The 14,752-nt window shown below is 43.8% G+C and overlaps 1 protein-coding gene across 1 annotated transcript; it reads left to right on the forward strand.

Annotated features, from left to right (window-relative positions):
- Positions 1-1,338: 1,338 nt before the first annotated feature.
- On the forward strand, positions 1,339-12,824 carry irs2b (insulin receptor substrate 2b). Its single transcript, XM_042001515.1, has 2 exons — positions 1,339-4,964; positions 10,799-12,824. Exons 1-2 carry the CDS (start codon positions 1,619-1,621, stop codon positions 10,801-10,803), a joined length of 3,351 nt encoding a protein of 1,116 aa, XP_041857449.1. The 5' UTR covers positions 1,339-1,618; the 3' UTR covers positions 10,804-12,824.
- The last annotated feature ends 1,928 nt before the right edge of the window (positions 12,825-14,752 follow it).

The following is a 14,752-nucleotide window of genomic DNA, read 5'->3' on the forward strand; positions in this document are numbered from 1 at the left end:
TCTGGTGGCATGTGTGACCTGCAGGGCCCTGTTGCTAAGGAGAAGGTGACTGGATGCCCAAAGTAGGACTAGTAGACTATATATTATATAGTCTCTTACTATCATCATCCCATTACATGCTAGTTTTGCAATAATTTACTTCGAGTGACATAGGGGTAGCCGGCCCATTTAACTGGAGTTTAGAACGATGTTTCTCTTTCTACCATTTACTGTGTTTGGCCTGCATCCATAACCGCCAGGACACAGTGTAATGCTTGTTTTCGTCAGTTAGATGCACAATCATGCTGTCTGAATAGGAAGAGATGAATCTCACCCCCACTAGGGAGTCTGCTGGCTATCACAAACTCACGCTCATCACTAAGCTGGCTCCCGCATTTCATCATTACGCACATTACCAGCCAATGACGCAGTGGCATCAAGAGAATTTTTGGCGTCATCATGATCACGATTTTGCTTGACCATATATGGGTCTCGTTTTATTCGAAGTTTGCTAAACACATGAATTAAGCTTTAACTCTGCCAGTTGAAACGCTTCGGCTATATCCTCACCCTGACTCGTCTCCGCCCTCTTCCTCTGAACGGAAGGACAAATAACGAGGTAAAAAAAAGTGGGAAAGGACAGTAACTGAGCGGCTCGGCTTGCCCTGTGAGTTCCAGGCAAATATAACTGCAGGCGACCGCGTTACGCAATAAGTCACAGTGCGCTATATCTGCTCTTCCATGTTTCCTGTACTAGTTATTAACCATGCTCGTACGCTGATAAAAAAGGGCTAGATAGAATCTCCCGTTGTAACCGTTAATTTATACCGGTTGACGTCGTAGAGCGAATCCAGAGCTGCAGATTCGATGCTTGTTTACCGTGAATGTGAGGACTGGAATGACTCTCTACATCACCATATGACCAAGAGGTCGTGAAAACCATTTCCTAAATTGTGAGTTGGCCATCGGAATAAAATTATGAATGAACTGGGTTAAACTCCCTTTATCTGCTTTGATCCACCGCTCTATTTGTAATACAAACATATTGAGTTACTACGTGTTTTATAATCTACCCAAACGCCTTAAATGACGCATATGAAAGCTTTATGGGTCAGGAGCATCTTGTTTGGTTGGCTATTTGGGGCTATATCCTACTAAAAAATCTCCACAGAAGCCAAATGATGTATCATGGGACTTGAGCAGCTATAAATAAAGACTCAGCCCTCACTGACTACGCTTAAATGAGTCGGAAGAGGGCAGAGTAATAGTAGGAGGGCTTTTTCCTTCTCTCTCCTTTGAACGAGGCAATCTCACTCCAGCATTCATCCAGTTTCCACCAATAAGCCCAATGAGCTGAGTGCGCACCGCCCACTGTCGGCGTGTGTATTTTTTTTCCTTCTCCTTTCCTTTCTTTTTTTCTTTTCTTTTTTTTAACCAGAGCTGGATGTGTAGATCGTCACATGTTGTTTCCCCTCTTCAGTCCGGACACCAGCAGACATGTGTTATTTATTGCTCGGCTGTGGGAGAAGACGAACGCACGAACAGCCGGCTCTGGAAATAGAGGATTAAAATAAAGCGAGTCGTTTCTCCGGGAACTCGAAGACAGGAGGCGTTGTGTCTGGAAGCGAAAAACGCGAGAATGGCGAGTCCGCCAAACACGGGCGATCAGTCGTTATTGGCCAGTAACGCGAACAACAATGTTAAGAAATTTGGATATTTGAAGAAGCAGAAACACGGACACAAACGCTTTTTCATTTTAAAGGAGCCGAGCGAAGGTTTCCCTGCCCGGCTGGAGTACTACGAGAGTGAGAAGAAATGGAAAAACAAATCGGCCGCAAAGAGAGTTATTTCTCTGGACAGCTGCCTCAATATCAGCAAGAGAGCGGACGCAAAAAACAAATTTCTTATTGCTCTTTATACCAAGGACGAGTATTTTGCCGTGGCGGCGGAAAACGAGCAAGAACAGGAGGGCTGGTACAGGGCGCTTACGGATTTAATGGCAGAGGGGAAAGTCTATGACGGATCGGCGTCCAACTCCGCGTCCTCGCTGGTTGGCTTCGATGAAGCGAGCTACGGTGTAATAACACCGGTGGTCGCCGCCTACAAGGAGGTATGGCAAGTAAATCTGAAATCCAGGGGACTCGGACAGAGCAGAAATTTGACCGGGGTTTACAGGCTCTGTCTCTCCAGCCGGACAATCAGCTTCGTTAAGCTCAACTCAGAGGTTGCTTCAGTTATTTTACAGCTGATGAACATCCGGAGGTGCGGCCACTCCGACAGCTTTTTCTTCATTGAGGTTGGTCGCTCTGCAGCCATCGGTCCAGGGGAGCTGTGGATGCAAGCTGACGACTCTGTGGTGGCTCAAAATATACACGAAACTATCTTGGAGGCGATGAAAGCTATGAAGGAACTGTCGGAGTTCCGCCCGCGCAGCAAGAGCCAGTCGTCTGGTACAAACCCCATCTCTGTGCCCACGCGGAGACACCTGAACAATCTCCCCCCAAGCCAGACCGGGCTCCCCCGGCGATCACGCACTGACAGCATGGCTGCAACCTCCCCAGTGAGCAAATGCTCATCCTGTCGAATACGCACGGCCAGCGAGGGCGATGGCACCATGACACGCCCAATGTTAGTCACGGGGAGCCCCCTCAGCCCAGGGGTTCACAGGACCCTCCTGAGCAGATCTCACACCATTACAGCACGCCCCTCTTTAACATTTGAGTCTTCTACCCTCCAGCACAGTAAGTCCATGTCTATGCCCCTGTCTCATTCACCACCTGTGCCCACCACTTGCACAGGGAATATTTCCTCCTGTCCGGACAGCACTGTCCCCCGCCCTTCTAGCTGCAGTGCGTCCTTCTCAGGCTCCCCAAGTGATGCAGGTTTCATATCATGTGAGGAGTATGGCTCCAGCCCTGCAGATGCACGAGACCTCAGGTTACCTCTAACCCTGCGCAGCAACACTCCAGAGTCTCTCAAAGCAGACACCCCACCCTCCAGGGATGGCAGTGAGCTTGATGGCTACATGGTGATGGAGCGGCAAATTCAGAATGGCAACCGGCGGTTAGCAGAGCTGGAAAAGGTTTATCGAAAGCGCACATATTCTCTCACTACCCCCCGCCAGCAGAGACGCCCCCCACAAGTGTCCTCAGCCTCCCTGGATGAGTATACGCTTATGAGAGCCACATACACCAGTGGAAGCCAGTCTTCTCTGAGGTGTCACACTGCCTCCCCTAAAGGAAATGGACTTGAGGATTACAGGGATGTTCATATCAGCTCTAACAGTCTCCATGGCGACAGTGGCTACATGCCTATGATGCCTGGTGTGGCACCTCAAACACCGGGGTCCAAGGATGACCCTTACATGCCCATGAGCCCTATGTGTGTTTCTGCTCCAAAGCAGATCATCAACCCTCGTTCGCACTTCTCTCCTGCTGGGCTGGCCCCACGCACAGACTCCCCCGGGAGTGTGTCTCTGGAGGACAGTGGTTACATGCCAATGTGGTGTGGAAACAAGATGTCAGTGGAGAATACTGATGGAAAGCCCAACAATGCAGAGTACCTGTACATGTCTCCTGTTGACACTCTGGTGTCTCTAACACCCCCAGACTACATTCTCAGCCCTTCTGGAGATCTCCACCTCCAGCACAGACAACCTTACTCTTACTGCTCTCTACCAAGATCACTTAAAGGGCATTCTCAACGCAGTGGGTCTGCTGACACAGATCAGTATGTGGTGATGAGTTTGCAGAGACAACGTATAGAAGAGGAGTCAAACTACTGTCCCATCTCTCCAGGGGAATCTGTAGTGAGTAGCTCCCCAGAAACTCCAGGCACTCCATCCTCTGTTCCATCTCCTCTCAGACTGGCTAGGATAGATGGTGGTCTGGTACACCGCAGTAGGGTGTGTCGGCCCACCCGCCTGGCTCTGGAATCCCTCAGAACGCTACCATGTATGAGTGAACATCCTCTTCCCTCAGAGCCACGCAGTCCCGGAGAGTACATCAACATAGATTTTAGCAGTTCTGCTCATATCCAGCTGGCATCTGCAGCGTCAGAGAGTTCTCAGTCGTCTGGGAGTTTAATATGTGCAGAGAGGGGATCCCCGTCACTCTCAGACTATGCTAACATTGAGATCAACACTCTGGTTCACCAAGCCAGGGGTTCCTCCTCTGAAGGGTGTTTAAAACACACACCTGAAGCTTTGACTTGCCCCAGTCTGGTGAGCACACAGCAGGATTCACAGGGAGATGAGGAAGAAGAGGAGGAAAAAAGAATAGAGGGCCAAGTGATGGCGAGGGGGATAGTGGAGGAACGTCCCCTCCAAGAGCAGGGGAGCCCGGCGTGCCAGCCTGCTCCGGTCAAAGACGACTATGCTGAGATGACCTTTGGTCCTCCTGCCCCTTTACCTGATTCCTGCAGTGCTAATGTTGCTCCCCTCCCCACCAGCCCCACTGCTTGTGTCAAAAAACTCAGCCTTGAGAGCAGCATAGTTCATGTGGTACCCCCTGTGCCTGCAGAGTCTTTTCTCTTGGGAGCTCCTTTGCTATCAGTCACAGTCGTGGATCCAGACAGGGGGGCTAAAGTTATCCGGGCTGACCTTCAGGGGCGTCGGCGCCACAGTTCTGAGACCTTCTCCTCTACCACCACGGTCACACCTGTGTGTCCATCGTTTGCCCACGACACCAAACGTCACAGCTCTGCCTCTGTGGAGAATGTGTCCCGCACTGTTCGCGGCTCAGAGGAGCCTAGTGAGGACTATAGCAGCTCCATGTGCAGGGAAACTTCAGCTGGTTATCAAAATGGACTCAACTACATTGCCTTAAACTTGATGGAGGGAAACTTCGGGGGATGCAGGTTAGGAGGCTGCGATGAACTCCTGAGGTTCAAGACAGCCTGTGGCTGCAAGGGGGGTCTGAATGGTTTCAACACTAACCCTTATGCCAGCATGGGATTCAAGGAGACTACTGCTGCTGCTGTGAAAGGTGAGTTTTCATACTTGTCACAAACACTCATTCATTCAGTAAGTTTTCATTCACATTAGGAGTGTTGCAGTGACTCCTCTATTTTCCTCCAGCATTGTGAATATACTCATAAGTAAACACAGGCTACAGGAGATGAGGGAAGTCATCTAGTTATTAGCATTGCTGCTGGGTGTGTGCTGTGTTGTTTAGATAGGATTAGACACCTACTAGGCACACCCATGACACTTAAAAAAATTTCAAGACGGTGTGATGCTTAGTCTTGTAGCATGAGCACAGGAAACGGCCAAATTTCCTTCTGAGTAAAAGCTCAGAATGAGAAAAGTCACTGATAAGCTCTAAAGAGTGAAACTAATAAAGATGTGTCTATATTCCTTACAGCGAGCTTCTGTACTTCTACATCATCTGATGTGGGGAACTTAATTTAGAATTAGGATGATTATATATTATTATGCATTTGTCTTAGTCTGAAAATACGTCTCTCAGTCCTTTTTCTGTCTGGCTTGATGCTGCTGTTGTGTGTTTGTGTGAATGGTCTATTCTGCTCTCCCTTAGTGACGCAGTTTTGTACCACGTCAGTATTTTTTTAATAAAGGAAAGGGATAAAAAAATCTGATCTGATCCAATGACGCACGCAGTGTTACTTATGATGCCTCAGTAGAAGATGTTCAAACAGCAAGCAAGCAAAAAAAAAAAAAAAACCTAACAAAATTTCTTTCAGTGTTTTGTAACATTTAGGAGCTGATCAGTGTGTACGGGTTGGCAACGAAATCCTTGTGACATGTGGGAAAGAACCGTTGCCATCAAAATATTACTTTTCACCTCATTTTGTTCAGCGTTGCATCAGTGGCTTTTCATGTGTCTGTAAATGGCAAGGATTATTTACAGAGATGACCTGGCAGGGGCTTGTCAGAAGTTGCTGTTGCTTGAAAAGAAAATACATCGTGTCGGGATCATTGTGAGTCAGAAGTCTGTGTTCCTGATGGTGAAATACAAGAGTTTAATTAGTGTTTGTGCTTTCATAAGCGAGTTGTTTCTCTGTCTCTGTCTCAGCTGGCTCTCATGCTGCGAGCTCAGCCAGTGTGGGGCTTGGTGCAAGTCATCGGGTTCCCCAGAAAAACAAGTGAGTCAGTTGTTTATCAATTGTCAGGTACTGGGTTTCAGGACTGGAATGTGGGCAGTGTGCAAAGGTTGCTGGGAGAGGTGAATGCTCACTTGTTTTTCTAACCTGGTGGGATGGGCTCAGATGGGGGGGATGGGAGGATTCTTTTTCTTTTTTCCACCATGAACAACTTCACAAACATGCTTGACATTATTATTATTATTATATGATAAGACACTGGTGCTTTGAATCAAATGAGGCTCAAACATACTGTACACATCCTTTTATTCTTGTCACAGAAAAGTGATATTTGACCCTGAGTGGAAACATAAGAGGCAGTGAAAGAACAGTAGTGGAAGGATGACATGTTTTGCTTTTTATATATAACAAAATAGACCATTGAACTGTTGACGGAATGGAGGGAGAATGTAAAGAGAAGGATTGAGGGAGCAAAAAGTTAAGGAGAATAGAAAAGGAGAGGTGCCATCAAAATACAGAACATTTCTGTCTTGTTTATGTAAAGGGGAAAAAGAGGACACGCCTGTTTACTACAAGATGACAGGCTTTACCACATTCTCGTATAATCTCTGATCCATAGTTTGCTTTCTAGTCATTGCCTCAGTTACATTAGGACATCGCTTGTTTTCAGAAAGAGGTGAAGAAGGCGGAAGATGGTCCAAATATGTAAACATAACATGCCAGTCAGTATGTGGAGTTTTACACATCACAACATAGAAAGTGTTTAAGTCAGTCAAGGTTTGCTGACAGTCATCAACTTTTCTTGTGTGTAAGACAGTTTGTGCAAAAACCTAGTGTCACAAAGCTGCTTTTTAGGGGGACTGATATAAAACAGGGGGTCAGGGTTTGCATGAGTTATGGAGTAAAGATTCTTGTCTTTTTTGCTTTTGGCTTTGCCTTTTTAGAGTATGGAAATTCCCTGAAGCAGTCGAATGCAGCATTAAATGTTGATGTCGGAGAGTTTTTGGAAAAGATGTTTCCAGCTTCTCTCAGCTGCCAAAAGCGAGTGCAAATATGTTTTTGCAAAATGAAAAATGCCTTTTTGGCAGAGTTAGCCTCTTCACCCTCATCTAATACTTCAAGAAGCTCGTAAATAAAAAAAAAGGGATGGAAACACAGTTATTGCCAGTTAGATGAGTTTTGATATATTGTTGTGTGTGTCTGTCAGTGTGTTACTGGAAATCTTTATCCATGTCAGTAGAAAGGGGGTGTAGTTTTTAAGCCTTTTCTTTACTCCTTTGTTTGATGGTGGTTCTCATCCCATCTCTGCTAAACTAGCTGCACATTTCTTTATCATCCTTCTGTCATCTTCTCTTCTCTCTTCCTGTTTTCATGTTTTATCTTGGGCTTCTCTCTGTGACTAAAAACAGTCCCATTGGTCGCAGACAGGAGAGAAAACTGACTCATGCTTTCCATTTGTGTGTCGTCCCCCCCCCCCCCCCCCAAAAAAATAGACAATATGGGTAGGCGGTGGGGGTCAGGGGTTTTTTGCACCTGCCCCGCCAAGCCGCGCTCACTGGTTATCTGGCCCCTCAGAGGAGAGTGACAATAAGGCAAAGACTGGCCACCATCTGCCACCGCAACAACGGGGTGGGGGGTGTGGGCGGGGGGGTGGCCAAGCAGTTTCAAGGAGCCAACCCAAAACCCTTCCCCCCTTCTCTCCTCTCCTCTTATGCATCCTCCTCCCCCATATCCCCCTTTTCTTCTCTCCAGACACTGGTTTCTGTTTTTCTGAAACCATGTGATCCAACCCTCCCTTTCCCCCTTTACACACACAAACACACACCTTCTTTACAGCGGTGCATTTAAGTGTTGTGTTTTTCCTGTTATTTGATCGCAGTGGGTCATCTCTGATTGGCTTATCACACCAGAAGCTGCATTAAATCTATAAAAAAATTAGACTTGATTAGTTTTGGAAGCTTGCTTACATTTGGTGCTGACACATATATCCTTGTCATTGCCTCCATATGTGGAGCATTTTCTTTGATCACTTTCATTATTTTCATTATCACTTTCATGTTTTTTCCTCACCTGTCCTGTACACCCCTCCCCTGCAGAGGCAAGTATGCTTCTTGCTTCCTGATACATAACTCTTTGAGTAAAGTAGGACGGGATGTTCCAGCACTAGATAAAAACAAAGTTAACCTCCCGTATCCTCAATTTAGCTTGGAGGTAAGAAGGATTACATTCACTTCAGGATTAGACATTGTTCACTAGCTTGTTTTTCGAAAGGTAAAGAAGAGACGGACCCTCTTGTGTGTAAAATGAGTACACACTTAATCTTATAATCATATACACAAACATACACCAAGTGAGTGCAGTCTAATCTAGTAGGAGCTGGCCGATTAGAAGTTTCCCACTCATTAAAAAAGTCTTACCTCAACTCTGTGCAGCACTTTGTTGTAGGAAGGAGCTGTGGGTTTTTATGATTGAGCATTTAGAGCCAAATATAGCAAAATATGAAAACGGATATGTCATTTGGTCATTGGGTGTTACTTCTTGTTATTTTCAGTAATATTCATTTGATTTGAATGCATCAGATGATGTTTTGGAAACTGATTAGCTTTCAGTGGCATGAAAAGAAACGAGGAAAAAAAACAAGACAAGCTTGAGAATGCATTAACTGTTTCATCTAAAACTAATGCAATAGTGAGTCAGCAAGATGACAGAGTTGTTGTTTTTGTTTTGTTGGTCAGGCAGAGGTGTGGGAGGTCAGAGGTGTTGGCCGGTGTTTGTTTGGTGGAGCACTGCTGTAGATGAGGGAGGAGCCGGACGGGGCAGGAATGTAAACAGAGCAGATCTTAGCCTGCTGAACTCTCCCTGTCAATTTTCAGCATAATCATAATAAAAACAAGTTGATTGTCCTCTCCCTCTCATGAGTCGGTTTCCCCCGTAAAAACCTGATAATTATCTCAGCGACAAAAACAGAAACTGCACGAGTCTTGTTTACGTCTGAAGAGCAAGAGAGAAGGCTGCTTATGCATAACTTTGTGCATGTGTGTGTCCTAGCTCTGAATGGAGCAGGGCTAATTTTAGTATGAGAGAACTGAATAAATAATGAATAGAGCCTGTGTGTGTGTATGTGACTGTGTGTGTGTGGGTTGGGACAGGGGGCACAGACATTGGGCTACAGGGAGGGGTGGAGGGTGGAGTGCATGTGCTCAAAAATGAGGAGGGGTAGAGGCCATTGGGTTCATTCTCCCTCTGTAGCTCTGTCCCCTCCTCCCAATACCACCCCCTCCCCAAATCTTCCTGCCCACCAGACTTTTCTCCGATCACCTTGTGTTTGAATAGCAGCATGTGTGGTCAGACTCAAGTGCACCACAGTGCCTACTTGCACTATTGCTCATTAAAAGACACATATTGACATCTTAGTTTCTGCTCATGGCTACACCTGGTTGCTGATCTGAGCAGTTCCTCATTCAGTAATCCTTCCTGGCAGGCCTCAGTCATTCTCACCCATTTGCTTGCCTCTACAGGCTGCTGACTGGCCCAGCCCCCCTCCCGCTCTTACATACACACATACACACACACACACATTTGGATTGTTATGGCCTGTCAGTCCCATGACCTCACTGCATTCCCGTTCCTCCCTGTCAGGTTGATTCTGTTACTGTGGTTTTTCCACCACTTCCCACCCCAGTGTTTTTGTTTTCTTCTGTCTCCGACACCCATGCCGATGTAGAGGCAGAGCTCTGCCAGCACAGGTGGCTTCAGGAGTGAAATCAATTATTCTGTTATTCAGATGGGCTCTATGGTTCCATATTTTTTTGCAGCTCAGACACCTCTAAGCAGCTTCTGTGTGTTTTTTTCCATCTCTCTGGTTATCCAATAAGTAGTATCTCATGTCTGTGATGCTTTAGAATCAACATTAGCATCCGATTTTTAATTTGCAGAAAGTATGTATAGAGCAAAGATAGAAAACAAGTGTGTGTTTATGGTGGGATTAGTTGAGGAACGGGTGGACTGGGGGTAGGGGTAAACCAAGGATTCTGAATGAAAGGTTTGTTTTAAAGAATGACGATCACATCCAGCTTTGTGAAAACAGCTCTTGTTCATGACCGGGAAGTAGGAGAGGAGACGACGAATGAGGGAAGAAATGCAGCCGCTGTGTGTGTGTGTGTGTGTGTTTGTGTGTTTGTGTCAGCAAGCCAAGACTTCCGCTCCCATTTGATAGCTCTGCATGCAAATGAAACCTCACAAACATGTACACAGGGGCAGGGGTCAGAACAGCTTTCCACTTCAAGTAAAGCAACACTCTAAAGAGTCATGGTTTGTGGTATTTTAAAAGCACGTTGCTGCAAAGTGTGTGTCTGTGTGTGTGTAATCGAGAATACCTGTGATTGTTTTATAAGTAAGAGAGTGTTGTTGCTGTCACTTTAGTCGTCATTGGAGACTGCTAGTGTTTCAGCTGCGAAGTGCTAAATGCCAGGCTGTTTTTCCCCTGCCATGAAAGCACCTGCCACTTCAGTGTCTTCCTGCTGAGGAAAACACACACAAAACTAGTCCCCTGTAAGATCACTTATTCATAAGTTTGTAACAGAGTGGGGGTGTCAGCTTGGCCTCCATTTCCCCTCTATGGTCTAATTTCCTTTCAAAATATATACATCTAATATTTAATGAAAATACAATTTAAGTTGTTTTCATTTAGTTACTTGTTTGAAAATTGTAACCAGAAACTTATCCTTGATTGCTTTTTTATTTTTTCTTCTTTCAGAGTGAAGATTGATTGGTCTTCCCAGCTCCCCTCCCCTCCTCCTCTTCCTGTGAAAGTAGGATTTCACTGCAGCCAGATGACGAGGTCGCCGCAGCGACAGCTGGACCCTGCACTGCAGCCAATGTCCCTTGACCTCTTTGCTTTGCCTCTGGTGGGGAGGCGGGGTGGGGGGTGGGGTCACGGGGACATCCATTGCCATGGAAACACAGACACTTGACCCTTACCCTAAATTTTCCCTCCTTTTTCTTGGTACCCGAACACTCAGGTGCCATTGCTGCTGTAGTGCTAGATGAAAAACACAACAACCTAAACAGACTATTAACTTCAACACTAGATGATGGGTGATTATGTATCTCTGTATGTAGGCCTTCAAATACTTCTTTGGTATTTTATTTTGTTTGTTACTTTTATTGATCTTACAATTTATACGCGTTCAGCTGGTTTTCTTTTGGCTTCCGCCAGTAGTTGCCAGACATTCTCACCTAAAAACCTGTGAACCAAACCTGGAGTGCATGCGTACACACACACACGCTAAAACTTTGCATACTGATTACATGTATTTATTTATTTATCATGTACGTATGCATTAAATGTGTGTGAAAATTTGTATACAAGATTGTACTGCAAAAAAAAAAAAAAAAAACGGCATTTATTAACATATTTAAAAGTGACATTTGCTTAAAAAACCCTACCTCAGCAATAAGTCACACAGTAGAATTATATATAAAATATTTATTTTTTAGAGGTGAATGTTCTTTTTTTTTTTTTTTTTTTTTTTTTAAATAAATCATCAATCCAAAGCCTTACTCTAGCCATCAGCCTTCATATGATGGACCCTCTTAGTTTGGACCTTTAAAAAAACAGTATCAAAGATTTATCCGATCATCTTAAAGACTGAATGTTCTCCAGAGCCGTTTAAGAGACAGCCTCTCTGAGATTAAGTTTCCTTTCTTCCCACATGTATGACAAGATTATGTATTAATAGTTCAGAGTAATATATTTATTCTTATACCTCAGATGGAGGGCTCATACACACAAAAATAATGCCAAGAGGACCTTAGAAGAATAGTCGATATTGCATTGCAAATGCATGCATCTGTCACAGATCCAAACACTGCAGCAGAGCCAGGTCCAAGTGGACCGGATCATCAGATCTAAGGCCTGTCTGAGCCCAAGTCTCACTCTTTATTCACTTTACCAACTTACCCACTGTTCACCTGTGATATCCTGCACACAGCCTCCGGAATGTTATGACCTGTCAGGACAAGGGAACATGAATGTTTGAATTTATTTATATAGAGTAACAGCCCCAGTATCTTACTTTTTTCTCACCTGATGCCTCGTTGCAAAGCTCCTGCACTGAGCAATGTGGCGCTTGTGGGACCGCAGGACTCAGTCTGATTGGCTGTTTGATAAAGCTGCTTCATGGCTTCAATCCACAGCCTCCACTGCATGGTCTTGCATTTACAAACTTCCCAGATTGTAACACAAGACACATTGAATGTAGTTCAAACTGTGTTCCACGTTTGGGAACACAATCCAACAAGCATGACAACTGCAACAACAATGAAACATCCAGAGGTACTGAATGAGAACCACAACACAGATACAAGTCGAATAAACTAAACAAACCAGGGGAAGCATCTTCTTATTTATCTGAACTCACAGGAACTTAACCTTTGCCTATATACTGTAAATAATGCGGAGAATTACATCTGAGCAAATACTGAGAAAATTTGACAGGTGTTAAGTTAAATAACTTATGTTTGTACTGTACATAGTATGTGTTTGAGTGAACTTTCTCATACAACAAAAGGCACTAATTAAGTTATATGCTAACCAGCAAGGTTTGGCTTTGATTTCTTTTCTTTTTTTTTTTACTGTCATGGGATAGTCTTGCAAAACGGATGCCACTATAAGGACATTTTCTAATGCTGTAATTCTGAAAAAAAAAAAAAAAGATTTTAAATAAATCATTAATACTTGACACAATTACTTCTTGATACTTAGGTACACAACAAATGGCATATATGCAATATTTACACGTTTGAGAATTAGTTTACAAAGACGTACCAAATGTAGAAATACTGTTAATAATATTTGTTAAACATAAAATCAAAGTTTTGCTGTTTGTACATTTTTTTCCTCCAATTTTGAAATGGAAATCTTTTTCTGCTTGTTTTTAGCTAATGGAGCCTATTGGTGTTTTGAGCTGTGTTTTGCATTTGGATAATGTTTCAAGTTTTTATTCAGCATCTAAAGGTTACGGTATGAGCTATGGCTTACCTTGCTGTGTCTTCTCATTGTAAATATTTCATATCATGCACATTGTGATGCTACTAAGAAATGATAATTTAAACTTAGCTCATCGCTTTAGATTGTATTGATTCTTTATAGACACATGCAATAAATAATATTTAAGAAAAGTATTTGTCTCTGTTCACATCTGTTTTCTTCACTCCTTACCATCAAAGCACAAAGAACTAGCCCTTCATCTTATTCACTCATCTGTGTTTTTAATATAAAAACAAAAGAAATGAAAAGGATTGAATCTTTTTTTTTTTTACCCCGTAACTGTTTGCAAAAATGTATTTAGATTAAAAAAGAAATAGTATAAAAAATTGGGTGCAGGCATGCCCTAGCTTTACCTCCAACATTAGCATTGTTATTGTTTTTGTACCTCCCGATCCCAACCCCCAGCAACAGTAATTAGACCAGCATGTTGAAACAGCCTTTGTAATTGGGAGAAAATAAATAACAGTGATAAGATAAAGATTTTTTCACCCTCAGCCATATAATATCAAATTATTCATCCTCTTAGGTTTGCTCATTATAAAAAGGATATTAATTGTGTTAATTAAGTTAGCCTATTGTCTTGTATATCTTGTGTTTGAATGTGGGAAAGCACGTTTCGTAAGTAAGCAATAAAGATGAGTCAGACAGGTGATGTCTAGAACAGCTTGAAAGAAGGGTCATGTGGCAGAAAGACATGCAGGTTGACTAACAAAGGTAAAGCCAGCATGGTAGCCTGAAGGTATTTGCCAGACATAAGGCAGATGTCCCAGCAGTGTATGTAAAGGCTGGAGGGCTACCAGAGCAAAGTGTGACATTAAGCAAATCCATGACAACTCTGTTCATTACTCCTGTACTCTCACTGGCCTGATTTGCTCTAAATGCTCAATCAAAGACTTTTACTTTTTCATAAAAAAGCAAAGAAGTGAACAGATTAAACGACAGACCTCTACTGTCACAAGAGTCACTTGCTAACTTATTAGGCTGAGTTATTTTCCTTAATATATGTTGACAGTGTCAAAAATGGAAGACAGAACATGAGCAAAGCCTCTGACAAAAGAATTCATGGTAAAATATGCAAATCACATGTACAGTAAGATTATGCAAACGCCGCTGGTCTCAGCCTGCCATTGTTTGAGTTCATGTATGTGTGTACACGAGTGTCTGTATGTGTCAGCCGGGGTTGGGGGCTTTGCAAAAATCAATAGGTCCATATGAGTAGCATAAAGTAGCAAGTTGCCTCAAGGGAGTCATCAGACTTACGGACAGGGACCTGCAGTATCTCCACAGGAAATGGCATGCTTCCGGAAAGCTGTCTGGGATACCACATTAGAGGCAGTGTGTGCGTTTGCGTGTGTGATTTTTAAAAGCCAACTGGCGTTGGGGCCATTTGTGGATGCACCAACCCCCTCCCCCAAACCAAAACAACCAGTTTGTGGTTGTCTTTTCTGGCAATCCGTAGTCAATAAAAAGTCTGTATTTAAGTACACATGGTAGACTGAGTGCAAACCTTTTTCATTATTTTGCAGATAACTTATAATTGAAGACTTACCACTGAGAATGTTTACATGACAATAGAAACAATTACTGTGTTATGACAGTGAAGCTCTAAAACCAGTCTTGCTGTGAAAAAGTCACACTGAAAGTCACCTTTCCATATTC

This window comes from Melanotaenia boesemani, chromosome 12 (assembly GCF_017639745.1).
Source record: "Melanotaenia boesemani isolate fMelBoe1 chromosome 12, fMelBoe1.pri, whole genome shotgun sequence".
Taxonomy (NCBI): domain Eukaryota; kingdom Metazoa; phylum Chordata; class Actinopteri; order Atheriniformes; family Melanotaeniidae; genus Melanotaenia; species Melanotaenia boesemani.

What these genes read in the sequence shown, in the direction of transcription:
- irs2b (XM_042001515.1), top strand. Translation starts at nt 1,619, where the DNA reads ATGGCGAGTCCGCCAAACACGGGCGATCAGTCGTTATTGGCCAGTAAC.